Source organism: Hemitrygon akajei, chromosome 8, assembly GCF_048418815.1.
Source record: "Hemitrygon akajei chromosome 8, sHemAka1.3, whole genome shotgun sequence".
In the NCBI taxonomy this organism is placed as follows: domain Eukaryota; kingdom Metazoa; phylum Chordata; class Chondrichthyes; order Myliobatiformes; family Dasyatidae; genus Hemitrygon; species Hemitrygon akajei.
Window position 1 is genome coordinate 36806720 of NC_133131.1, and position 25809 is coordinate 36832528.

The 25809-nt window shown below is 46.2% G+C and overlaps 1 protein-coding gene across 3 annotated transcripts in view; it reads right to left on the minus strand.

Moving 5' to 3' along the window:
- Nucleotides 1–1233: 1233 nt before the first annotated feature.
- Nucleotides 1234–25809, minus strand: part of abhd11 (abhydrolase domain containing 11) — a 37117-nt gene continuing 12541 nt past the window's right edge. The window contains exons 1-6 of one of the 3 annotated variants that reach the window (XM_073053618.1): nt 11541–11691; nt 10276–10411; nt 9911–10084; nt 6449–6619; nt 5155–5336; nt 1234–1933 (exon numbers count right to left, since the gene is read on the minus strand). In XM_073053618.1, the coding sequence (XP_072909719.1) occupies nt 1795–1933; nt 5155–5336; nt 6449–6619; nt 9911–10084; nt 10276–10411; nt 11541–11620 (882 nt within the window). In that variant the 5' untranslated portion in view covers nt 11621–11691 and the 3' untranslated portion in view covers nt 1234–1794. Of the gene's footprint in view, nt 1934–5154; nt 5337–6448; nt 6620–9910; nt 10085–10275; nt 10412–11370; nt 11394–11540; nt 11692–25809 lie in introns of those variants that run through there. The other 2 variants (XM_073053620.1, XM_073053617.1) reach the window with 2 other exon arrangements.

Consider the following 25809-nt stretch of genomic DNA (forward strand, 5'->3'; position numbering starts at 1 on the left):
AACCAACAGCACACTTGCTATCCCATTTCCCTTTATAAAATTCTCTCCAGATTGGTTACATTCAACTCAACTTCAGCTCCTCTGCCTTCCCTCAGTGTATTCACACCTTTCCACTCTCCTAACTTCATTTCTGCCCTCTGCACTGTCACCATCTCAGTTCATCACAACTTCCACTTTCCTGTATTCATTTGCTGACCTCCATCACCCAGATTTGCACAATCACTGGATTCCCCATAGCCATTTCACCATCTCTCCTCCTGATCTCTAAAAATCACCATTCCCGTAGTCTTCATCTGTGACTCAAAACCTCCGATTCCAGCAATCCCCGGTCTTTCTGTGAAAACCTTTGTCCCACTTTTCAATGCCTCAACTCCCTGTTATGTACCCCTTTCCAGAGTCCAACCTTCAGAATTTGCAGTATATCTCCCTTGATCTCACACAGGAGTTCCCAACCTGGGGTCTACAGACATTTTGCTTAATGGTATTAGTCCATGGCATAAAAAAAAGTTGGAAAGCCCTGAATCCAAGGCACATCTGAACATGGATACTCTAATCCTGCTACTCTTTTATTGGCATTCCACTTTACCTGCAGGCACAGCCTCCTTTCCCATAATTTGTTCAGCTTTCCAATCTTTACCATTGGGCCCTTTCTCACCTTCAAGTCCCCCTTACACTTTTTCTCTGACTATGCCCAAGACCCACTTTTCACTTTACACACTTCCTTTCTGATCATCCCCAGGCATGCCTCTCTCTAACCACTCATATCCTTCAGCAATGCCTCATTCAATCACGGCTTCCCTAATGTCTCCACACAAGATTTAATTCAGAGCTTGCTGTGTGAAAACTGACTGTTCTTTCCAATAATAATCACTGCAGTTCACAAACAAGATTTCCAGTACGCAGAATCTCATGTTTATGATTTGCACTCCATAGTTTACAAGTCTTATAATGTATTAAGAATCCTAAAAGTTACAAAAGGCATTTCACAAGTGTGTGACTTTCTTGCTCTTTTCCCTGAAACTCCAGGCTCCAGTCATCCCCAAGATCACCATTTCCAATCTCAAAAATATCATCAGCCCATTCTTCAAATCAGAAAGGTGAGGCCAAACCTGTGTTAACTCACTGGACAGGTTTCTCCAAGATTTAGTGATGAGCACTGCTCCTTCAATACTCATCAGAAGACTTGGCTTAAGGCCCAGATTTTCCCGAAAGCCTTTGTAATTAATACTTAAGAATTTTTGAATCTTTATTAACATTTGTAAATGACACATTGAGATAGTTCACAGTCTGGGGCAATGGCTTCACCAAAATCAGGACTGCAGAGAGCTTGTTCAGGTCTTTCTGCTGGATGTTACTTACAAGTGGAAGAACTTACATTGTGTGTTACCTGGCTAAGTACAATTGAGCTAGAATCTATCACTCCAGACAAGTGTACACTGAGTGGTGGGGAAGCAGCAATTTCATTGCCAGGAAATTCCAATCTGATATGTTTAAAGTACCATGGCCACTCAATGATCTTTAATGCCAAGAACCACTTCTTCAAAGGTTTTTGTGTTTAAACCTTTTAAAAAAAATATACACATACTCCTTCATGTTTAAACACATAACTTACACATAACTTATAATTACATTCACAGTATGGTCATGCAGTGATCATTTTGTTCCAAGTTAACTTATAACCAGCTTTATAGCCCGCAAAACAGACTTGACTAACATTGTCTAACAGCACAGTTGAAAGAAGTCAATCTGGTGAAGATCTCCATAGGGAGTTTTCCTTTCGTCCATTATTGTTTGCTAGCTGGTCCCCAGAAATGCACAGATGGCATTTATAAAGTCATATGGTTTTTCAGAATGGACCCAATGGCCAGCTTCAGGAACATGTTGGATAATAGAATTAGGAAACAGTCGCTTGATCTCAGGATACTCCTTGGAGCTTTGAAAAGAATATAAAGACATAATTAGTAATTAATATAGAAGCCAAAGTTAGCAATGACTATGTTCTTGCTGTGTTTTACTCAAAGTCCACCATTAACATTCTCCAAGGTACAAGAAACGCTGATTTAATGTTAGCAATTTGATTCTTATTTTAGATAGATAGATAGATAGATAGATAGATACTTTATTCATCCCCAAGGGGAAATTCAATGTTCCTCCAGTATGATATCACATAAGCACAAGACAGACCAAGACTAACTGACCAAAAAAACCACATAATTATAACATACAGTTACAACAGTGCAAAGCAATACCATAATTTGATAAGAGCAGACCATGGGCACGGTAAAAAAAAAGTCTCAAAGTCCCAGATAGCCCATCATCTCACGCAGATGGCAGAAGGAAGAAACCTCCAACGTGGCAAAACTTCCCGATGCAGCCTCTGGAAGCACCCGAGCACAGCCCAACTGTGAGTCCGTCCGAAAACTTCCGACAACTTCGTGCCTCCGACCAGCCCTCCGACACCGAGCACCGAGCACCATCTCTGCCGAGTGCTTCAACCCCGGCTCCGGCCACCAAGCAACAGGCAAAGCCGAGGATTCGGGGCCTTCCTCTCTGGAGATCTCTCCGATCGCTCAGTAGCAGCGTCAGCAGCACAGGCATGTCAGAAGTTTCGCCAGATGTTCCTCCGTGCTTCACACATCCGTCTCAATCAAATCAGGATTGTGCACGGCCCCTACTTACAGATAACGGATATTCCTTACTGGAGTGGCCGCTGCGCCCTGCGTCGTCGCGCCGCCATCTTGGTGCTGATTCAGTGTACCAACTTTTGTTCAACTGTGTTTAATACTACAGGAAATAGAAACCCAAGCAGGCCATTGACCCCACGAGCCAGCTCTGCCATTCAATCAGATATTGGTTGATCCAAATTTATCAAGTAAACTTCGAGGTGGGAAAGTAGTGACTTCCTCACTAATTAAAATCCTCTTAGATTTTAATACATACAAGTATTAAGCATTCAGAGATTTCTGGGTAAATAATTCCAAACACCCACTCCTTTGAATGAAAAAATTCTTCCCCAATCTTAAATACATGTGCTCTTGTTCTGATACTATATTCACTGACTCTAGTTTTTCTCTCACGAAGGCAAATATCCTTCCATTAAGCTGTCAAAACCCTCCAAGATCTATACATTTCAGTAAGATCGCCTTTTATTTTTCAAAATTCCTATGAATACAGACCAACTTGCTCAACCTCCCTCAAAAGAACTTCTCCACTCTCAGGATTATCCCTGTGAACCTTTCTGAATTTCTTCCAATGGCTAAGTGTTTTTCATTAAATAAGTGACCAACTAAACAGTACTTCAGATGTAGTCCCAATAGCACCATGCATATTTGTACAAGACTCTCCTAGTTTTACATTCCAATTGCCTGAAGATACAAGTCAGCATTTCAAGTTACCTAATTACCTCCTCCAAGCATGCCAGCAACCAGTATTTTGTGAAATTTTCCAAAACAACTCATTGGGCTGTAGCTTACGGCAATGCTGCTCCTTTTAAATGAGACTGCTTTACAATCATCTCTCCAAAGAGAAACGCTTCATATTTTCCCAACAGGTTCGCTATTTTTCAACTTTTTAAACCCATTCATTCACTCAATCTATCAATCTCTCTTTAAGAGTTTGTATCATCCTTACAGCTTGCTTCACAGCATATCTGATTCCTTTATCTAAAGCAGTGGTCCCCAACCACTGACTCATATCGCTTCATACCGCCAAATCATATTGTTTCCTCGCGGCCCGGTAGCACATGCTTTCCAGTAGTTGGAGACCACTGAACTAAAGTATTAACATGTACCGTAAACAATGACACTCAACACCGATGCCCTGGATATCCCATTACAGGCTGCCAACCTAGAAACAGCCCCCTAACCCTACTCACTGCAAATCAGCCATCTTTTATCCATACTAATAGATTATCTCCAACACCATGAGTTTTTATAAACAAAACGCTGCAACTTCTCTGAATGACTGGACAATTCAATAGCTCAATCTTTACTAGTATGTGCCGGCTGGTGATAAATCAAAATGTAGGTCATTGTTAAAAAGTCAAATTTTCATGATGTGAGAACATTAGAAATAAATTAGGTTCCCTGTTTATTCACATTTCATCTTACCAGTTTGTTCTTTTACAACTGGCCTCACCTCACTAAACACTGAACAGTCTCAACTTCCTAAGAATCCAGGAGAGAGATGCACTCAGAGGCCACAGGACTGGAACCCAGTGTGATCTTCTGCTGCTGTAGCCCATCCACTTCAAGGTTCAGAGATGCTCTTCTGCACACCGGTGTTGTAATGCGTGGTTATTTGAGTTACAGTAGCCTTCCTGTCAGCGAAACAGTCTGGCCATTCTCCTCTGACCGCTCTCATTAACAAGGCATTCTTGCCCACAGAAGTGCCACTCACTGGACGCTTCTTCGTTTTTCACACTGTTCTCTGTAAATCTAGATACCGTTGTGTGTGAAAATGCCAGGAGATACTCAAACCTCCCCTTCTGACACCAACAATCATGGCATGGTCAAAGTCACTTGGATTACATTCCTTCCCCATTCTGATGTTTGGTCTGAACAACAAATTGACCTCTTGATCATGACAGCATGCTTTTATGAACCGAGCTGCTGCCAACGATTGGCTGATTGAATTAATGAGCATGTCTACAGGTATACCTAATAAAGTGGCCACTGAGTATCCATGCAAACAACATGCGCATCTCCCTGGGATTCATGGAAGACTTCTCAGCACAGTGAGGCGAGAACAATTATACCATCACATTATATCAAGCAATAAAGTGTACTCCTTGCAAAGACATTGGGGAGGTAGTAACTTTTGAAAGTAAATGGAAAGAACTCATCTGACAGAACAAAACCTCAAATTCAGAGATTATAGTACTCTCTCATGTTTCTACATGAGGAAAGGTAAGAGTGTCCTGCTGTTCTTGTTTCAATTAACTGGATGGCAAATTAAAAGAAACTTAATGAGTGCTTCCTTCCTTCATTGTGAAGTGCCTTAAGTGGTGTCATACATTAAGACCACACAAAGCTTATTACTTTAACAGGCTTTATAATCCTATCTATAAAATTAGCACAGAGTACACCAGCAAGGCACTCACATAATGAAATTAACTTGGTCATTTATAAATTGTTAAGCAATTAAGATTCTTACCTAATATAGGAAGAGTTATCCCCACCCAAAAAGATGGTAGGGGCAGTAAAAGGAGTGTTGAAATCTGGGAAGCCCAGGAGGTAATCGAAACTGTTGGCTATAGCTTCCAGATTAACCCTCCAAATGTATCGACCATTGCGTTCCACCAGATTAGTCAAGATAAACTGCCGGGTACGGGCATCCTATCAACGAAAGAATAAAGTTGACAAACATGACTGAATTAGTAATCTACCCACCGTCATAGCTCTGACTACACTGAAGGATTCCAGAGCAAGTAAGATCATAAATAAAAAGCCGGTAAAGGCACCACCCAAAGTTTAATTTATAACAGTTCATAGCTTGTCTGGGATAATAAATGGTACCAGCCACCAATATGAAGCATCTTTTCCTCTTCCCATTCACATCAGAATATGATTTCTATTCTGACATGTACAACAGCCCAACCATTCAGGCATTCTTTATACACAAACATAGCAACTACTAACAAGCCATGCAAATGATCCAAAGTAAAGCCTGACTCAGTGTTAACACTAGATTTGTTAATTTTTAGATGACATATCAACTGTAACCTAGCAGGAACAAGATCAAGTCAATGCCAGTGGAATTAAAGACAATCGGCTTGTATCAATGAAGAAGACGTAGAAAAGAAAAGCAACGCCATAGGCACAAAGGCTACTGTGGTGGAAGAATGACCAGCACTGATTCAGGAAAACATAGCTGGCCAAGAAGAAACAGCCACAGAATGTCTTAATCAGTTAAAATAGCATAATAGGTCAGTACAGTGATACATCCAGTATAGAGATGGTGTCTCACATAGCTCCAACAACCCGGGTTCAAACCTGACCTTCAGCACTGCCTAGGTGAAATTTCCATGTTCTCCTATGACCATGCGAGTTTCTCCCAAAGTCCAGGCTGACAGATTAAATTGACCAGTGTAAATCGCTCCTAGTGCATAGGTAGGTGATTGGGGGTGGGGGAATTGATGGGAATGTGGGGAGAATAAAATAGGATGAGGATTACTGTAGATGACTGCTTAATTGGCTGTTACAGAACCTGTGAACTGAAGGGCCTGTTTCTGAGCTATCTAATTCTATGGCTAATCAATCTCGGGCACTGGAATAACACAATTGGTTAGTGCAAAAATTATCCAGGTCAAGGAGATACAAGAGGGTGAGAATACAGAGCACAGTGACTACATTGCTATGCTTTGAAGTATTTTCAATTCTTCTACTGTTTTATTGGTTCTCACTTAAACGTTATTTTTAATAAGTAAATGCTGGGAGGAAAGTTTTACCTCAATGCAAAGTTGCAGCTGTTTGTCAGCTTGAGTGCGTGCAGAGGATCTTGACAAAGTCTCATCCACAGTTACTGCCTTCATTGCAGCAATATAATCCGGAAAAGGTGTTTGCGAGATGGTTCGAACCGGACTGATGTCCACGACAACAAGCTTTCTCACCAGCCTCGGCTGTGCAAAGATAATAAAATATTGTTACCATCTGCGGCTTGTACCATAAAGATGAGCCACCTCTCCAATGGGTTAGTGGACTGGGGTGGTGTCACACTGAACTATACGCTACAAAATAAATTTGAAGTTTATGTTCCAGTTTAAGAACCTCAGTAGCAAAAGTGTCCTCGTGCTGATGTTACTCAGTCCTGATAGTTCAGCGATATCTGCCATGGATGTGTGCAGATATCAGGCAGGTACATCATCATACACGAGGAAGTCTGCAGATGCTGAAAATCCAGACAGACAGACACACACACACACAATGCTGGAGGAACTCCGTAGGTCAGGCAGCAACTATGAAAATGAATAGACAGTCTGACGTTTCAGGCCGAGAGCCTTCTTCAGGAGGCTAGCTGGAAGGTGATAGGTGAAGCTAGGTTGGTGGGAAAGGTAAAGAAGGAAGAATCTGATAGGAGAGAGGGAGGACCATAGCAGAAAGGGAAGGAGGGGACCCAGGGGAAGTACTAAGCAAGTGAGAAGAGGCAAAAGGTGAGAGTGGGGAATGGGGGGGGGGGGGGGGGGGGGGGTTAAATTTGTTTACCAGAAGGATAAATCAATGTCTTCTGGTTGGAGGCTATCCAGACAGAATACAAGGTGTTGCTTCTCCACCTGGACGGTGACTTCTTCTTGGCTCAAGAGGTGGCCATGGACCAACATGTCAGAACTGGGAAGTCCTGCTTATGGTGGATGGTGCAGAGGTGCTTGATGAAGTGGTCCCCCAATTTACGATGGGTACTTTATCCCCATTAAGGCAGCAGGAAGATGAGGTGAGTGCGGATGTATAGGAAACTAAGGAGATGCAGGTGAGGGCATCATCAAAAGTGAAGAGAGGAAAATCCGCTCTTTAAAGGAGGAGGATGTGACAGAGGTGAAGAAACTGAGAAAAGGGAATAGCATTTTTACAGGAGATAGGGTGGGAAGAGGTAACTGTGGGAATCAGTAGGTTTATAAAAGACATCGATCAAGAAAGGCAAGGTATGTGTCAGAAATTGACCAAGTGAATTACGGCCCAAGTGGAAGTTAGAGGCAATGTTGATAAAATTGACAAGCTCAGCATGGGTGCATGAAGCAGCACCAATGCAGTCTTCTATATAGTGAAGGCGAGTTGTGGAGAATAACTGGCTTCGAACATAGACTGATCTACATAACCAAAGAAGAGGAAGGCACAGCTGCGGCCCATGGCTACTCCTCGAGTTGGAAGAAAGTGAGAGGAACTAAAGGAAAACTTGTTCAGTGCGAGGACCAGTTCTGCCAGACAGAGGAGGGGGATGGTGGTGGTGGAGGAAGACTGGTTGGTTCTTTTGTCAAGAAAGAAGCAGAGAGTTTTGAGGTTTTCCTGATGAGGGATGGAAATGTATAGGGACTGAACATCCATGGTGAAGATGGACTGGTCAGGACTAGGGAATTGAATGTTACTAAGGAGACAGAGGTAGTGTGGCGTGTTGTCAAGTGGTTAAGGCATTGGACTAGCGATCTGAAGGTCATGAGTTCGAGCCCCAGCCGAGACAGCATGTTGTGTCCTTGAGCAAGGCATTTAACCACACTTTGCTCCAGTCCACCCAGCTGAAAATGGGTACCGGCAAAATGCCGGGGGTTAACCTCACGATAGACTGGCGTCCTATCCTGGGGGGGGGAGGGGGAGGTGTGGAAAGAGTCTCGTACTCTCAGTTGCTTCTTCACGCCACGGAAACTGGCATAAACACCAGCCTGATGTGCCTATAAGACTCGGGACAGACTAACTTTAACTAAGGAGATTGAGGGCATGAGAAGTGTTGCGGATGTAGGTGGGAAGGAACTGAACCAAGCAGGATAGAACGGAATCAAGATACGAGGACACGAGTTCAGTGGGGCAGCAGCAAGCAGGAGCGATAGACCTACCTGGACAGTCCATTTAGTGGGTCTTGGGTAGAAGCGAGCAGTATGGGTTAAGAGAACTATGAATTTGGTGGCAATGAATGGGAGTTCTCCAGAGTGGATGAGGTCAGTGATGGTGTCAGAGACGGTTTTCTGATGGTCTGGAATGGTGTCCTCTTTGAGTGGTAGGTATGAGGAAATTGTCTGAGAGTTGCACAGTGCGCCACACTACAGCACTCCCATCGTCTGCGAGTTTGATGGTCAGGTTGGGATCAGTGCAGAGACTGGAGGGCAATGTGTACAGAGCGAGTAAGGCTCAAGGTGGAGAGGGGAATGCTGCATTCGTCCAAGTTGATGTCTCATTTAATTAGAGGTGAAAAGATCCAGAGCAGATAGAGAACCAGAGCAGGGTGTCCAAGAGGAGGAGAAGAGTGGAAGACAGGAGAAGAGGCCATCAGCACAGTGTGTGGAATCCTTGTCAAAGAAGTGGACTCGGAGAGGGAGGCGATGGAAGAAGAACTCAAACTACTGACAGGTGCAGAATTCACTGATATCATCAACATCTTTCTTGATAATAAAAGTGGGCTGATTTTTCTTGTTGACCTCCTAATCTAAAGGTCAAGTATCCAACAGAAACACCCAAATACAGGTTCCCCTGCTATCCAAAGGTAGAGCGTTCCTATGAAACCGTTTGTAAGCCGAAATGTCGTAAAGCGAAGCAATTACAATTAATTTATATAGGAAAAATTTTTTGAGCGCTCCCAGACCCAAAAAATAACCTACCAAATCAAACCAAATAACACATAAAACCTAAAATAACACTAACATATAGTAAAAGTAGGAATGATTTGATAAATATACAGCTTATATAAAGTAGAAATATTGTATGTACGGTTTAGTTTCACTTATCAGATTGGGAAGACATCGAGCCAAAATTGATTTGGAGAGAGAAAAAAAAAATTGGCATGTACATGCCTACGCACATTCACACATATGTACATTCATACGTACACACATAGACGCATACACACGTACACGCATGTGCGCACAACTGCCCGCACAAGGCTTCACGGTCAGGTAATCTTTCTCGGGGTAAACACACGTTTAAAGCAGGCGTCTTTTTTTCATAAAAGCGAAAATCCTCTTTGGTTAGAGAAAACAGGTATTAATGTAGGTCTTTCGTAACAGTGAGCTGTCATAAAGCAAATGTTCGAAAAACGGGGGCCACCTGTACTAACCAAGCTCAGATCAGCTAACTCGGTAGAGATCCTTACAACGCAATGTTGCATTGATCAGTCAGCAGACAATAAACCACTGGAACAACTTGAACTCTCACCATCAAAACTAAAGATTAACAGCTCATTAATCACATTCTCTACTGATAATTAAACTTACGTTCTGCAGTGCTGTTGTCATTGCAATCTTGCCACCCATGCTGTGTCCTATCAGAATACACTCAGGTAGCTCCAACTTGCTCAGCATGTTTTGAAGATCAAGGCTCATTGCTTCATAGGTCATCACTGGACTGTGTCCACTATCACCATGGTTACGGCTATCCACCGTCACCACCTGCTTGGATAACAGAAAATGGTCAGAGTTTGACCGGATGGAATGATCCTGTTCTACAACTTTAATAGCAAACCAAAAATAAAAATCACCCAGACTACTACAAGGTCTCCATGAAGGACTGAACTATACGAGTTAACTACAGTGGAAAAATAAACTTCATGTACAAGATTCAATACTTTTGCACCACTCACCGTCCGGCCTGTTCGCTGAAATAATGCTTTAGAAATTGAATGAAAGTTTGATTTACTGCCCAAGAGTCCATGGAGAAAGACAAGGGGAGTTTCTGAGTTTCTGCCATCTATTAGGCTATAGGCGAGGTCCACAGGTCTATGAACAAGGTCAGAAGAAATAATTATACAGATAACTTGCAAGCAAATGGCTCTCAACATCAATTAATTGAGAGGACCTACAGAATGAAACAGTAATACTGCAGAAAATAGAATTCTAGTGTTAGAAAACTTCAGAAGCAAAAGAAAAAACACATTCCGCAAAAACACACCTTCAAACCCACATCAACGCCCAAGACCCTGTAACTCAACCGTCCCAACATCTTTTCATCTTAACACCACTCTCCAAATCTATCATAAATATCCCATTCAAATAGATTCTCCAAAGTTATCTTGCTAGTCAATGCAAGAACTTACGAATCATGACAAAAACAAGGTCATTCAGGTCAACAAGCCCATGCCTGCTACCAGAAGAGCCACCCCATTTATGTTTTCCCTTATTTTCCTGTATTTTCTTCCACATGCCCTCCAACTCTTTTGCTACTTCCACAGATCAAAACTAACCAGCATATGTCCATGAAGCAGGAGTGAATCACGCCCCAGGGAAATTTCTTCCACTTATGTACAAACGGTACCATGGAGCCTGCACCTAAGGTCAGGGACTGTAGGCAGGTGACTCTTAACCTCCTGTGGACCAAATCCACCCCAAAAACAAATCCCAATAAATCAAACACGAGGAAGTCTGCAGATGCTGGAAATTCAAACAACACACACAAAATGCTGGTGGAACACAGCAGGCCAGGCAGCATCTATAGGGAGAAGCACTATAGGACGAAGGGTCTCGGCCCGAAACGTCGACAGTGCTTCTCCCTATAGATGCTGCCTGGCCTGTTGTGTTTCCAGCAGCATTTTGTGTGTGTTGTCCCAATAAATCAAACCAGTACACCCACCCTCTGAATCCCAATGTATGTTTGTGAGGTGTGGGTGGTGGGGGGGTAAGAGGGTTCAGGGCAGCCCCACACCTCCATTACAGGGCCCGTTCTCGGTGCCGTGACCCACCTGCCCATCGACACTCAATCCTCACATCAAATGGGAAGTCTACAGTAAAAAGAAAGCTCGCCCGCCGCACTGACCGCTCTCAATTACTTCAATCACTCTGCACCGGGCACCTCACTCAGGCGGCCGCGGCGGCCCCACTGACCACCCTCGGCCTCGGCCACCTCACTCACCTAGCTGCGGCCGCCCTACTGACCGCCTTAGGCCACAGCTCCCCAGCCCAGCGGCAGGTCCTCAACACCGGCCGGCGCATTACTCCCCTCTCCCGGCGGCGTCTGATGTCGTCACAGGCCGGCTACCCAGTAGGAATGTTCTCCTGCTTCCGGTATCCTCCCCTTAAAGGTTACCCGAGACTCCAGTACAGGCTGCCTTCAGGGCTGCCGCGCATGGGTGCTTAATTCGTTCGAACGCGTTTGTACCCTTTTACTTCTTCTAAACACTGGCAAAGGCAGGATGTTTGCCCAAAAGTCCAAAAAATAATTGAAGAGCTTGTTGACTTTTAGACGGTTCAGGTCAATCTGTGGAAATGTCAAGTGACTAAAGGTGGGTGAATGAAACAAGTGACAACTTGTCCAAGTTCCCAACTGAACAATGTTCAACCCCTCCCTTACCTTTTCATTCTAATTTAGTGCAAAGAGGATACAGCATGGAAACAGGTCCTTAAGGTTCACTAATCAGTATAATTAACAGAAACGGTATATTAATCATTTGTCAATACCAGTTTTATTCTCCTCACTTTTCCATAAACTCGTCTAGATTCAATAACTTGGGCAATTTACCTATCAACCTGCATGTCTTTGGGATGTGGAGAAAACCAGAGCTACTGGAGGAAACCCACACAATCAAAAAGAGAGCATTTAAACTCCACACAGACGGCACCCAAGGTTAGGACTGAACCCAAGTCTCTGGTACTGTAAGGTGATGGTCTTATTAACTGTTATATCTGTTTCAGGATTCCCCTCTCCTCTTTAGACTAGTCATCTCCACTCTCAGCCCTGGTGCAAGGTTTCAGCCTGAAATGTAGGCAGTTCCCTTCCCCACTCAGATGTTGCTTATTTACACGCATTTACTATTTTGCATAAGATGATGAGAGACATTGATTGTGTGGATAGTCAGAGGCTTTTTCCGGGGCTGAAATGGCTAGCACAAGAGGGCAGAGTTTTAAGGTGCTGGGGAGTAGGTACAGAGGAGATGTCAGGGGTTAAGTTTTTTTACGCAGAATGGTGAGTGTGTGGAATGGGCTGCCGGTAACAGTAGTCGAGGTAGATACGATAGGGTCTTTTAAGAGACTCCTGGATAGGTACATGGAGCTTAGAAAATCAGAGGGCTATGGGTAACCCTAGATAATTTCGAAAGTAAGCACAATTTTGGTACAGCATTGTGGGCCGAATGGCCTGTACTGTGCTGTACATTTTCTGTGTTAACCCACTGAATTCCACAAGCAAACTGCCTGTGGCTCCAGATGCCAGCATTTGCAGTCGCTTATCCGTTGCTCTAAAAACTGTGTCACTCTGATGTCCTTGTGTTTTCTTCAGGAAAGCTATGGCGTATACAGGGCAAAGCATGCCTCTGTTTGCTTGAATTGAAAACAGCAAATGTTGGAAATAGTTGGTCAGGCAGCACCTGTGAAGTGTAAATGCCGTTAATGTTTGAGGTGCACGGCTTTTCATCAGAACTCACCACCATTGGAACATATTCTGTCAGCACAACATGCTCAATCTGCCCCCCTCACCACCATCTCAGAATCAGAATCAGGTTCATTATCACCAGCATGTGACGTGAAATTTGTTAACTTCGCTGCAGCAGTTCAATCCAATACATAATCTAGCAGAGAGAGAAAAATAAATAAAATAAAACATAATAATAAATAAACAAGTAAATCAATTACGTATATGAACAGATTATAAAAAAATGTGCAAAAACAGAAATACTGTATATTAAAATAAGTGAAGTAGTGTCTAAAGCTTCAAAGTCCATTTAGGAATTGGATGGCAGAGGGGAAGAAGCTGTTCCTGAATGTGTGCCTTCGGACATCTCCTACCTGATGGTAACAGTGAGAAAAGGGTATGCCCTGGGTGCTGGAGGTCTTTAATAATGGATGCTGCCTTTCTGAAACACCGCTCCTTGAAGATGTCCTGGGTACCATGAAAGAAATGCCGATTGTTATAAAGAGATTGCTGTATATGGTTAAGGATAAATGGAGAATGGTGGTCTGTGAACTGCAAGAAAGGCATAACTGTAAAACTAGTTTTGCTAACATAGTTGATTTTATTGAAAGGCAAGCAAAGATTGATACAGACCCGGTGTTTGGGAAGATACAGGATGCTACATCACCTGCCATAGGCAAAGTTGTGAACAAAACTAAGTCACAATTTCATTCTAAGGCTAAGGAAAGCAGCCTTGCCACTACTGTGGCCATGGTGAGAAGTAAAGCTAAATCTGACCCTGGAACTAATGGAAGGGAAATGGTCTTGTCAGCCGGAAGGGTTTGTCTTTTCTGTGAGGGTGAACACACAATGGATTCTTGCCCTCAGCTGGAGAAAAGGCTCATCATGAGAAGATTGCTTTCCTAATGGAAAATGGTGTCTACTTTGGCTGTCTGAGTACAGGACGCATCAGCAAAGATTGCAGGAAGCATCTTTCATGCAAGGTATGTGGTGGCAGGCATCCCAGCATGCTTTGTGTTCACGCTAACGAAACAGGAGTGGAATCAAAATGAACCGTGAAAGAATGAGACCAGCATTGAGTAGTGCCCTGGCCTCCAATGGCCTTACAGGAGATGGCGATCCTGATTGTAAACTTCCCATAATTCCAGTACAAGTGAAGTCTAAGAAGCGTAACAAGACTTGCGTTTTCCTAGACCAAGGAAGTACACCAGCGTTGTGCACAGTAGACCTCATGAACAATCCCAACCTCGCAGGAAAAAGGACATGCATTCTCTTATGCACCATGGATCAAGAGAAGGTTATGAGTAGCTACATTGATTCAGGATTGTAAGTGGCTGGCTAAGATGGTAAAAACTATTGTGAACTACCCAACATCTATACACAGGAAAGTATGCCTGTCTACCGAGAGAACATTCCACATTAGAGGGATCTCCAGGGATGGTCTCAACTGAGACATCTATTTGCCAAAGATAGATTTGGAATTTGAGTTGCTGATACAGATGAATGGGCCTAAAGCATTGGAGCCATTGCAAATGATTTAAAGTGACAGTAATGGACCTTATGTAATTAAAATAGTGTTGGGTTGAACTGTGAATGGACTACTCAAAGGAGACAATGGTGATGGGAGAGACTGTGCACAGCCTGGGTTGACAGATACCAGGATCTCAGTTTTGAACTTTGATGAACTTTGGCAGTGGCAGCTCAAGGCAGATTTCCCTGAATGCAGTCAAGGTGAACAACCTTGTCAAGAGAAGACCACAATTTCAAGGAGCTTGTTACAAATTCTGCTAAGTTGGTGGATGGCCACTACCAGATTAGTTTACGTTTGAGAAAGAAGAACGTAAACATGCCAAATAACAGGAAAATTGCAAAACAGCATGCTCTAGATCAGTGGTCCCCAACCGCTGGGTTGCGCACTGGTACCGGGCCGCAAAGCGTGTGGTACCGGGCCGCAAAGCGTGTGGTACCGGGCCGCAAAGCGTGTGGTACCGGGCCGCAAAGCATGAGCTACCGGGCCGCAAAGCATGTGCTACCGGGCCGCAAAGCATGAGCTACCGGGCCGCAAAGCATGTGCTACCGGGCCGCAAAGCATGTGCTACCGGGCCGCAAAGCATGTGCCACCGGGCCGCAAAGCATGAGCCACCGGGCCGCAAAGCATGTGGTACCGGGCCGCAAAGCATGAGCCACCGGGCCGCAAAGCATGAGCCACCGGGCCGCAAAGCATGTGCTACCGGGCCGCAAAGCATGTGGTACCGGGCCGCAAAGCATGAGCTACCGGGCCGCAAAGCATGTGGTACCGGGCCGCAAAGCATGAGCTACCGGGCCGCAAAGCATGTGGTACCGGGCCGCAAAGCATGAGCTACCGGGCCGCAAAGCATGTGGTACCGGGCCGCAAAGCATGAGCTACCGGGCCGCAAAGCATGTGGTACCGGGCCGCAAAGCATGAGCTACCGGGCCGCAAAGCATGTGGTACCGGGCCGCAAAGCATGAGCTACCGGGCCGCAAAGCATGTGCTACCGGGCCGCAAAGCATGTGGTACCGGGCCGCAAAGCATGTGCTACCGGGCCGCAAAGCATGAGCTACCGGGCCGCAAAGCATGAGCTACCGGGCCGCAAAGCATGTGGTACCGGGCCGCAAAGCATGAGCTACCGGGCCGCAAAGCATGTGGTACCGGGCCGCAAAGCATGAGCTACCGGGCCGCAAAGCATGTGGTACCGGGCCGCAAAGCATGAGCTACCGGGCCGCAAAGCATGTGGTACCGGGCCGCAAAGCATGAGCTACCGGGCCGCAAAGCATGTGGTACCGGGCCGCAAAGCATGAGCTACCGGGCCGCAAAGCATGTGCTACCGGGCCGCAAAGCATGTGGTACCGGGCCGCAAAGCATGTGCTACCGGGCCGCAAAGCATGAGCTACCGGGCCGCAAAGCATGAGCTACCGGGCCGCAAAGCATGTGGTACCGGGCCGCAAAGCATGTGCCACCGGGCCGCAAAGCATGTGCCACCGGGCCGCAAAGCATGAGCCACCGGGCCGCAAAGCATGTGGTACCGGGCCGCAAAGCATGAGCCACCGGGCCGCAAAGCATGAGCCACCGGGCCGCAAAGCATGTGCTACCGGGCCGCAAAGCATGAGCCACCGGGCCGCAAAGCATGTGGTACCGGGCCGCAAAGCATGAGCTACCGGGCCGCAAAGCATGTGGTACCGGGCCGCAAAGCATGAGCTACCGGGCCGCAAAGCATGTGGTACCGGGCCGCAAAGCATGAGCTACCGGGCCGCAAAGCATGTGGTACCGGGCCGCAAAGCATGAGCTACCGGGCCGCAAAGCATGTGCTACCGGGCCGCAAAGCATGTGCTACCGGGCCGCAAAGCATGAGCTACCGGGCCGCAAAGCATGTGGTACCGGGCCGCAAAGCATGAGCTACCGGGCCGCAAAGCATGTGGTACCGGGCCGCAAAGCATGTGGTACCGGGCCGCAAAGCATGAGCTACCGGGCCGCAAAGCATGTGGTACCGGGCCGCAAAGCATGAGCTACCGGGCCGCAAAGCATGTGGTACCGGGCCGCAAAGCATGAGCTACCGGGCCGCAAAGCATGTGCTACCGGGCCGCAAAGCATGTGGTACCGGGCCGCAAAGCATGAGCTACCGGGCCGCAAAGCATGAGCTACCGGGCCGCAAAGCATGTGGTACCGGGCCGCAAAGCATGAGCTACCGGGCCGCAAAGCATGTGCTACCGGGCCGCAAAGCATGAGCTACCGGGCCGCAAAGCATGTGCTACCGGGCCGCAAAGCATGTGCTACCGGGCCGCAAAGCATGAGCCACCGGGCCGCAAAGCATGTGGTACCGGGCCGCAAAGCATGTGCTACCGGGCCGCAAAGCATGTGGTACCGGGCCGCAAAGCATGTGGTACCGGGCCGCAAAGCATGTGCTACCGGGCCGCAAAGCATGTGGTACCGGGCCGCAAAGCATGAGCTACCGGGCCGCAAAGCATGTGCTACCGGGCCGCAAAGCATGTGGTACCGGGCCGCAAAGCATGAGCTACCGGGCCGCAAAGCATGAGCTACCGGGCCGCAAAGCATGTGGTACCGGGCCGCAAAGCATGAGCTACCGGGCCGCAAAGCATGTGGTACCGGGCCGCAAAGCATGAGCTACCGGGCCGCAAAGCATGTGGTACCGGGCCGCAAAGCATGAGCTACCGGGCCGCAAAGCATGTGCTACCGGGCCGCAAAGCATGTGGTACCGGGCCGCAAAGCATGAGCTACCGGGCCGCAAAGCATGAGCTACCGGGCCGCAAAGCATGTGGTACCGGGCCGCAAAGCATGAGCTACCGGGCCGCAAAGCATGTGGTACCGGGCCGCAAAGCATGAGCTACCGGGCCGCAAAGCATGTGGTACCGGGCCGCAAAGCATGAGCTACCGGGCCGCAAAGCATGTGCTACCGGGCCGCAAAGCATGTGGTACCGGGCCGCAAAGCATGAGCTACCGGGCCGCAAAGCATGAGCTACCGGGCCGCAAAGCATGTGGTACCGGGCCGCAAAGCATGAGCTACCGGGCCGCAAAGCATGTGCTACCGGGCCGCAAAGCATGAGCTACCGGGCCGCAAAGCATGTGCTACCGGGCCGCAAAGCATGTGCTACCGGGCCGCAAAGCATGAGCCACCGGGCCGCAAAGCATGAGCCACCGGGCCGCAAAGCATGTGGTACCGGGCCGCAAAGCATGTGCTACCGGGCCGCAAAGCATGTGGTACCGGGCCGCAAAGCATGTGGTACCGGGCCGCAAAGCATGTGCTACCGGGCCGCAAAGCATGTGGTACCGGGCCGCAAAGCATGTGCTACCGGGCCGCAAAGCATGTGGTACCGGGCCGCAAAGCATGTGGTACCGGGCCGCAAAGCATGTGCTACCGGGCACGAGGAAACGATATGAGTCAGCTGCAGTAAGACTGACTCATATCGTTTCACACTGCCAAATCATATCTTTTCCTTGCGGCCCGGTAGCACATGCTTTGTGGCCCGGTACCGGTCAGTGGCCCGCTGGTTGACTAGATCAATGGAAGGGGTTTAAGAGGGATTTGTCATTTCATGCTGACTACACAGCTTTCATGAAGAAAGTTATCTCCAAAGGTTATGCCAAAAGAGTGTCAGCAGAGGATCTGGAATGCAGAGATGGGAAAGTCTGGTATATTCCACATCATGCTGTTTATCACCCCAGAAGAGAGAACGTTCGTGTTGTGTTTGACTGTGGCGGGAATATCATTTAATGCTTAGCTTTTACAGGGACCAGATCTTACCGGCTCATTAGTTGGAAAGATGCAGATTCAGTGAAGAACCAGTGGTAATCATGGCAAATACTGAAGAAGATTGGCAAATATTGGAGAAGAGGGATGCTTATGTGAGAATGCTGTTCTTGGGCTATAGTTCAGCATTGAACACCATAATTCCCTCCAGGTTCGACAAGAAGTTCAGAGACCTTGGCCTTCACCCTGCCTTGTGTAGCTGGATCCTGGACTTCCTGTCAGATCGCTGGCAGGTGGTAAGAGTGGGCTCCCTCACCTCTGCTCCTCTGACCCTCAACACAGGAGCCACCCCAGGGTTGTGTCCTAAACCCCTTCTTTACTCACTGTACACCCATGACTTTGTTGCCTCTCACATCTCCAATCTGCTAATTAAAGTTGCAGATGCCACTACATTGATTGGCCTTATCTGCAGAGAAGAAGTCATCACCCTGACCTCTCCCTCAATGTCGCAAAAGACAAAGAAGCTGGTTGTGGACTACAGGAGGAATGGAGATAGGCTAACCCCTACTTACATCAATGGATCTGGGGTTGAGAGGGTGAACAGCTTTAAGTTCCTTGGTATACACATTACCAAGGACCTCACTTTGTCTGTGCACGACAGCGCCTCTTTCACCTTAGATGGTTGAAAAAGTTCGGCATGTGTCCCCGAAATCCTAAAGACTTTCTACAGGGGCACAATTGAGAGCATTCTGACTGGCTGTATCACTGCCTGGTATGGGACTGTACCTCCCTCAAATGCAGGACTCTGCAGAGAGTGGTGCGGACAGCCCAGCGGATCTGTGGATGTGAACTTCCCACTATTCGGGACATTTACAGCGACAGGTGTGTTTAAAGGGCCTGGTGGATCACTGGGGACCTGAGCCACCCCAACCACAATCTATTCCAGCTGATACCATCCGGGAAGTGGTACCGCAGCATAAAAGCCAGGACCAACAGACTCCGGGGCAGCTTCTTCCACCAGGCCATCAGACTGATTATTTCAGACTGACACCATTGTATTTCTAAATTATATTGACTGTTCTGTGGTATGTCTTACTGTACATACTATTTATTACAAATTACTATAATTTGTACATTGCACATTCAGACGAAGATATAATGGAAAGATTTTTACTCATTTATTTGAAGGATGTAAGAAATAAAGTCAGTTCAATGGTTCATCAGGTTAAAGTATCAGAAGATGAAGATCTACTGAGGTTTCTCTGCTGGCCTCATGGTGACCTCAGCCAAGATATGATGGACTTTAGAGTGACGATACATCTCTTTGGAGTAATTTCTTCACCAAGCCATTCAAAAATGCACAGAAGGTAACGTAGATCAGTTCAACTGCAAGGCGGTGGATAATGTTTTGCATCGCTCTTTGTTGATGACCACCTTGTGTCAGTGTCCTCTGAGGAAGAAGCGGTATCTTGCTATCATACACTCGTGCTAAAGGTGGCTTTCGACTCACAAAGTGGCGAAGCAACTGACACAGTGTGCTATCTGTGATACCAGAAGAAGAGAGAGCAATAGACATGAGGATCTGGATTTAAATCAAGATGGAGAGAGCACCGAGTGTGGGATGGTGTATTCAGTCTGATACTTGAAGATCACGATCCAAGATAGACCACTCACCAGAAGGGGATTCCTTCCACAGTTAGTTCCATTTATGATACTTTAGAAATCCTGAGTCCAATGGTTCTATCTGCTAAGAAGATCCTACGAGATCTCTAAGAAAGAACTTGGCTGGGATGACACTATACCGAATTCAAGGCTGTTAAATGTTGAAACTCCTGGATTTTGAAGAAGTTACTGCTGCACAGTTACAACACTTTACTTGCAAGTGAAAATGGCTATGGAGCAGCAACCTACCTCTTGTTGCACAACACACGTTCTCAAGTGTACAGTGCTTTTATCATGGGAAAATCAGGGTTAGCTCTGTTGAAGTCAGTTTCCTTCCCTTATTGCTGCTATGATAGGAAGCCGTATGGACACATTGTGGAAGAAGGAGTTGCACATGCAGTACTTCTGTGCTGAAGTAGTTTCAGAAATTCTTAAGGTCTCACAGGCATCTCAATGGAGCTATGTAAACACGTCAAGCAACCCGACGGATGTTGCCTCCTTAGATTTGAAGATGAAAACATTCCTGAAGAATGAAATATGGATGTCAGGGCCTCATGATCTTCTTGAGCCTGAAAGGGAATGGCCTGTGAATCCTGATTGTTCTGGAGAACTCCTGCTAGATGATCCAGAAGTCAAGCTGAGTGTTACAATAAATGCTATGCAGATAGAAGAGAAGGTGGATGCGGCAACGCATATAATCCATCACTTCTCATCTTGGACCCATTTGAGGAAGACAGTGGCCTGGATTTTTAGATTTAAGAAACTGCTTTTGTTTCTTATTTGGGAGAGGAAGCAATTGAACATAGCTCTTGCTCATTTTGACTTGGATGAAGAACAACAAGGATCTTCTTTGAAGAGAGAGATTGAGAAGGCCAAAGGTTGTCTCTCAGTGAAAGAGCTCAGAAAGGCTGAAATGGAGATCATTGGGTCTTGCCAAAGAAATAGATTTTCAGATGAAGCTCTGTTTACATGTGTAAGAGTGGACTACTTTGGACCTTCTGAGGTGAAGAGCAGAAGGAGTGCTGTGAAGAGGTATGGGGTCATATTTACCTGTCCAGCTATACAAGCTGTTCACATTGAAGTGCTATTTTTTTGGACACAGATTCCTCTGTTAATGTACTTCAAACCTTTAGAGCAAGATGAAAGCAGTTTCATGAACTGTGCTCTGACAATGCGGCAAACTTTGTTGGAGCTGAGTGTGAGTGGAGAGGAGCCATTGAGAAGTGGAATCATTCACAGATTAGTGATGTCCTTCTTCGGAAAGAAATTAAGTGGATTTTAAACACCTTCCCCCCCCCCCCCCCCCCCCCCACTCCCTACTGTTTCACATTATGGAGGAACATGGGAGAGATTGATCAGGTCTGTGCGAAAGATTTTGTCTTGTTGCCTGGATTGGGGGGCATGTGTTATGAGAAAAGGTTGAGTGAACTCGGCCTTTTCTCCTTGGAGTGAAGGAAGATGAGAAGTGACCTGACAGAGGTGTATAAGATGATGTGAGGCATTGATTGTGTGGATAGTCAGAGGCTTTTTCTCAGGGCTGAAATGGTTGCCACAAGAGGACACAGGTTTAAGGTGCTGGGGAGTAGGTACAGAGGAGATGTCAGGGGTAAGTTTTTTCACTCAGAGAGTGGTGAGTGCATAGAATGGGCTACCGGCAATGGTGGTGGAGGCGGAAACGATAGGGTCTTTTAAGAGGCTTTTAGATAGGTACATGGAGCTTAGTAAAATAGAGGGCTATAGGTAAGTCTAGTAATTTCTGAGGTAGGGACATGTTCGGCACAACTTTGTGGGTCAAAGGGCCTGTATTGTGCTGTCGATTTTCCATGTGTCTATGTTTCTATGAAAGGTCCTTAGATGCACCATGAAGATACAGAATCTTGACGAAGAAGGTTTCCCCACAGTCCTTTGTGAAGTAGAGACTATTACCAATGGTCATCCAATTATCAAAGCATCTTCCAATCCCAATGATTTGGAAGTACTAACACCCAATCGTCTGTTGCTTCTGAAAACCTCACCATACTTACACCAGGAAAGTTTCAAAAGGAAGATATTTATGCTGTTGTAGATGGAAGCAGGTCCAATACACGTCAAACTTGTTTTGGGAATGGTGAGTCAAAGAAAACCTCACCATACCTACCACCAGGAAAGTTTCAAAAGGAAGACATTTATGCTGTCGTAGATGGAAGCAGGTCCAATACACGTCAAACTTGTTTTGGGAATGGTGAGTCAAAGAGTACATTCCAGAGCTGCAGGAAAGTCAGGCATAAAACTCAATTTCCTCCCAGGAGATGTTATGCTTATAGATGACAACTCAGCGCTACGAAACTCATGGATCGTGGCAAGAGTCATTCAAGTCATTCCGGACAGAAGAGGATTTATGAGGCAGGTGCACACCAAAACCAAGACCAGTTGTCCAGATAGCCAAGATCTGTCTTCTTCAGGATGCAGAGGTTTGAGGCGCTACAGCTCCTGAAGCTTCAAGCATTTTGCAGTCATGCTTCTTGCATTCCTTGAAATTAACTGGTTCCTCAGTTTCTGTGCTCCCTTTAAACTCGCTGGGCCTCAGTTTCTGTGCTCCCTTTAAACTCACTGGTTCCTCAGTTTCTGTGCTCCCTTTAAACTCGCTGGGCCTCAGTTTCTGTGCTCCCTTTAAACTCACTGGTTCCTCAGTTTCTGTGCTCCCTTTAAATTCACTGGTTCCTCAGTTTCTGTGCTCCCTTTAAACTCGCTGGGCCTCAGTTTCTGTGCTCCCTTTAAACTCGCTGGGCCTCAGTTTCTGTGCTCCCTTTAAACTCGCTGGGCCTCAGTTTCTGTGCTCCCTTTAAACTCGCTGGGCCTCAGTTTCTGTGCTCCCTTTAAACTCGCTGGGCCTCAGTTTCTGTGCTCCCTTTAAACTCGCTGGGCCTCAGTTTCTAAGTCAAAGTCAAAATCAAGTTCAGTGCAATATGCATAAGTACAGGTTAATGGAAAACACACTTTCAGCAGCTTCACAGACACATGACATTAGATACACAACATTCACAAGAGAAAAACATCAGTTAAGCATAATTATACACTATTTTTCCAACACCAAGAACACCGTGAGAACAAAAAACAAAACTAAATCCATTGTAGTCTGAAGAGTTCTTAGTGTTTTCAGTCTCTCATTGCTACAGTTGGAAGTTCCCACCTGTTTCAAAAGGGCAACAATTATACCAATAGGCAATTGGTATCTGTTAGTCTCGTGAGACCATGGGTTTGCGCCTTGGGAAGGTTTCCAGGGCGCAGGCAGGGTTGTATGGGAGACCGGCAGTTGCCCAAGCTGCAAGCCTTCCTCTCTCCACGCCACTGATGTTGTCCAAGGTAAGAGCACTAGGACACCAGTGTCGTCGCAGAGCAATGTGTGGTTAAGTGCCTTGCTCAAGGACACAACGCGCTACCTCAGCTGAGGCTCGAACCAGTGACCTTCAGATCACTAGACCTGATGCCTTACCCACTAGGCCATGCGCCAACACAACAATTATACCAGTGCCGAAGAAAAGCAGTGTGAACTGTCTTAACAAGTATCGTACAGTAGCACTCACATCTGTGATGATGAAGTGCTTTGAGAGGTTGGTCATGGCTAGAATCAACACCTGTCCTATTCTGGCTGGCTGCCAGTTACCAGTGGAGTTCCACGGGGGTCGATGTTGGGACCACTGCTTTTTTATGACGTATGTCAATGACTTGGACTGCGGGATTAATTTTGGGACTATGGGACTATGGCTAAATTTGCCGATGATACAAAGGTAGGTGGGGAAGTGAGTAGTGTTGAGGAAACAGAGAGCCTGCAGAGAGACTTAGATAGTTTAGGGGAAATGGGTAAAGAAGTGGCAAAAGAAATACAATGTTGGAAAGTGTTTGGTCGAGCACTTTGGTGGAAGAAATAAATGGGCAGACTATTATTTAGATGAGGAGAGAATTCAAAATGCAGAGATGCAAAGGGACTTGGAAGTCCTTGTGCAGGATACCCAAAAGGTTAACCTCCAGGTTGAGTCTGTGGTGAAGAAGGTGAATGCAAAGGTGACATTCATTTCTAGAAATATAGAATATAAGAGCAGATATGTGATGTTGAGGCTCTATAAGGCACTTGTGGGACCATACTCGGAGCACTGGGTGCACTTTTGGTTTCCTTATTTTAGAAAGGATATACTGACATTGGAGAGAGTTCAGAGAAGCTTCACAAGAATGATTCCTGCAATGAAAGGGTTACTGTATGAGGAACATCTGGCAGCTCTTGGGTTGTATTCGCTGGAGTTCAGGAGAAAGAGGGGGGGATCTCATAGAAACATTCCAAATGTTAAAAGGCCTGAACAGATTAGGTATGGCAAAGTTATTTCCCATGGTAGGTGAGCCTAGGACAGGAGAGCATGAATTCAGGATTGAAGGACGTCCATTTAGAACAGAGATGCAGAGCAATTGTCAGAGGCTGGTAAATCTGTGGAATTTGTTGCCACAAGCAACTGTGGAGGCCAAGTCATTGGGTGTAATTAAGGCAGAGATAGATAGGTTCTTGATTAGCCTGGGCATCAAAAGGTATGGGGGGAAGGCAGGGGAGTGGGGATGACTGGAAGAATTGGATCTGCCCTGATTGAATGGTGAAACAGTCTTGATGGGCTGAATGGCTTACTTCTGCTCCTATATCTTATGGTCTCAGTAAGGACCTGGATCCACTGCAATTTGCCTATCGCTATAATAGGTCTATGGCAAACGAGATCACAATGGCTCTCCATGCAGCCTTGGATCACCTGGACAATACAGATACCAACATCAGGATGCTGTTTATTGACTATAGCTCAACGTTCAACATCGTCATTCCTAAAGTCTTGATTGAAAAGCTACAGAACCTGGGCCTCTGTACCTCTCGCTGCAACTGGATTTTCAACTTCCTAACTGGAAGACCACAATCTGTACCGATTGGAAATAACATCTCCACCTTGCTGACAATGAACACTGGTGCTCTACAGGGAGGTGTGGGTTAGCCCACTGCTCTACTCTTGTTACACCCATGACTGTGACTAGGCATAGCTCAAATGCCTTCTATAAATTTGCCGATAATACAATCATTGCTGGCAGAATCTCAGATAGTGACAAGAGGGCATATAGGAGTGAGATATACCAGCTAGTTGAGTGGTGTCATAGCAACAACCTTGCAGTCAATGTTAGCAAGACCAAGAGCTAATTGTGGACTTCAGAAAGAGTAGGAAGAGGGAATATAAACCAATCCTCATAGAGGGATCAGAAGTGGAGAGAGTGATCAATTTCAAGTTCCTGGGTGACAGTATCTCTGAGGAACTAGCCTGGTTGCAACATATTGATGCAGCTATAAAGAAGGCAAAACAACAGCTATATTTCATTAGGAGTTTGAGGAGATTTGGTTTGTCACTTAAAACTCTCTAAAACTTTTACAGATGTACCGTGAAGAACATTCTGACTGGCTGCATCATTGTCTGATATGGGTGGGGGGGGGGGGGGGGGGGCGGTGGTAAGATTGAAGTAAGCTGCAGAGAGTTGTAAAATTAGTCAGTTCCATCATGGGTACAAGCTTCCATAGTATCCAAGACATTGTCAAGGAGCGGTGCCTCAGGAAGTCACCGTCCATCATTAAGGACCCCCACCCCACAGGACATGCACTCTTCTAATTGTTACTATCAGATAGGAGATACAGAAGCCTGAAGGCACACACTCAGCAACTCAGGAACAGCTCCTTCCCCTCTACCATCCAATTTCTAAATGGACATTGAACCCAAATATCTCACTACTTTCTCAATACTCAATACTCGTAACTTCCGCCACCTCCAACAGGATTCCACTACCAATCACATCTTTCCCTCCTGCCCCCTTTCTGCTTTCCGCAGGGATCGCTCCCT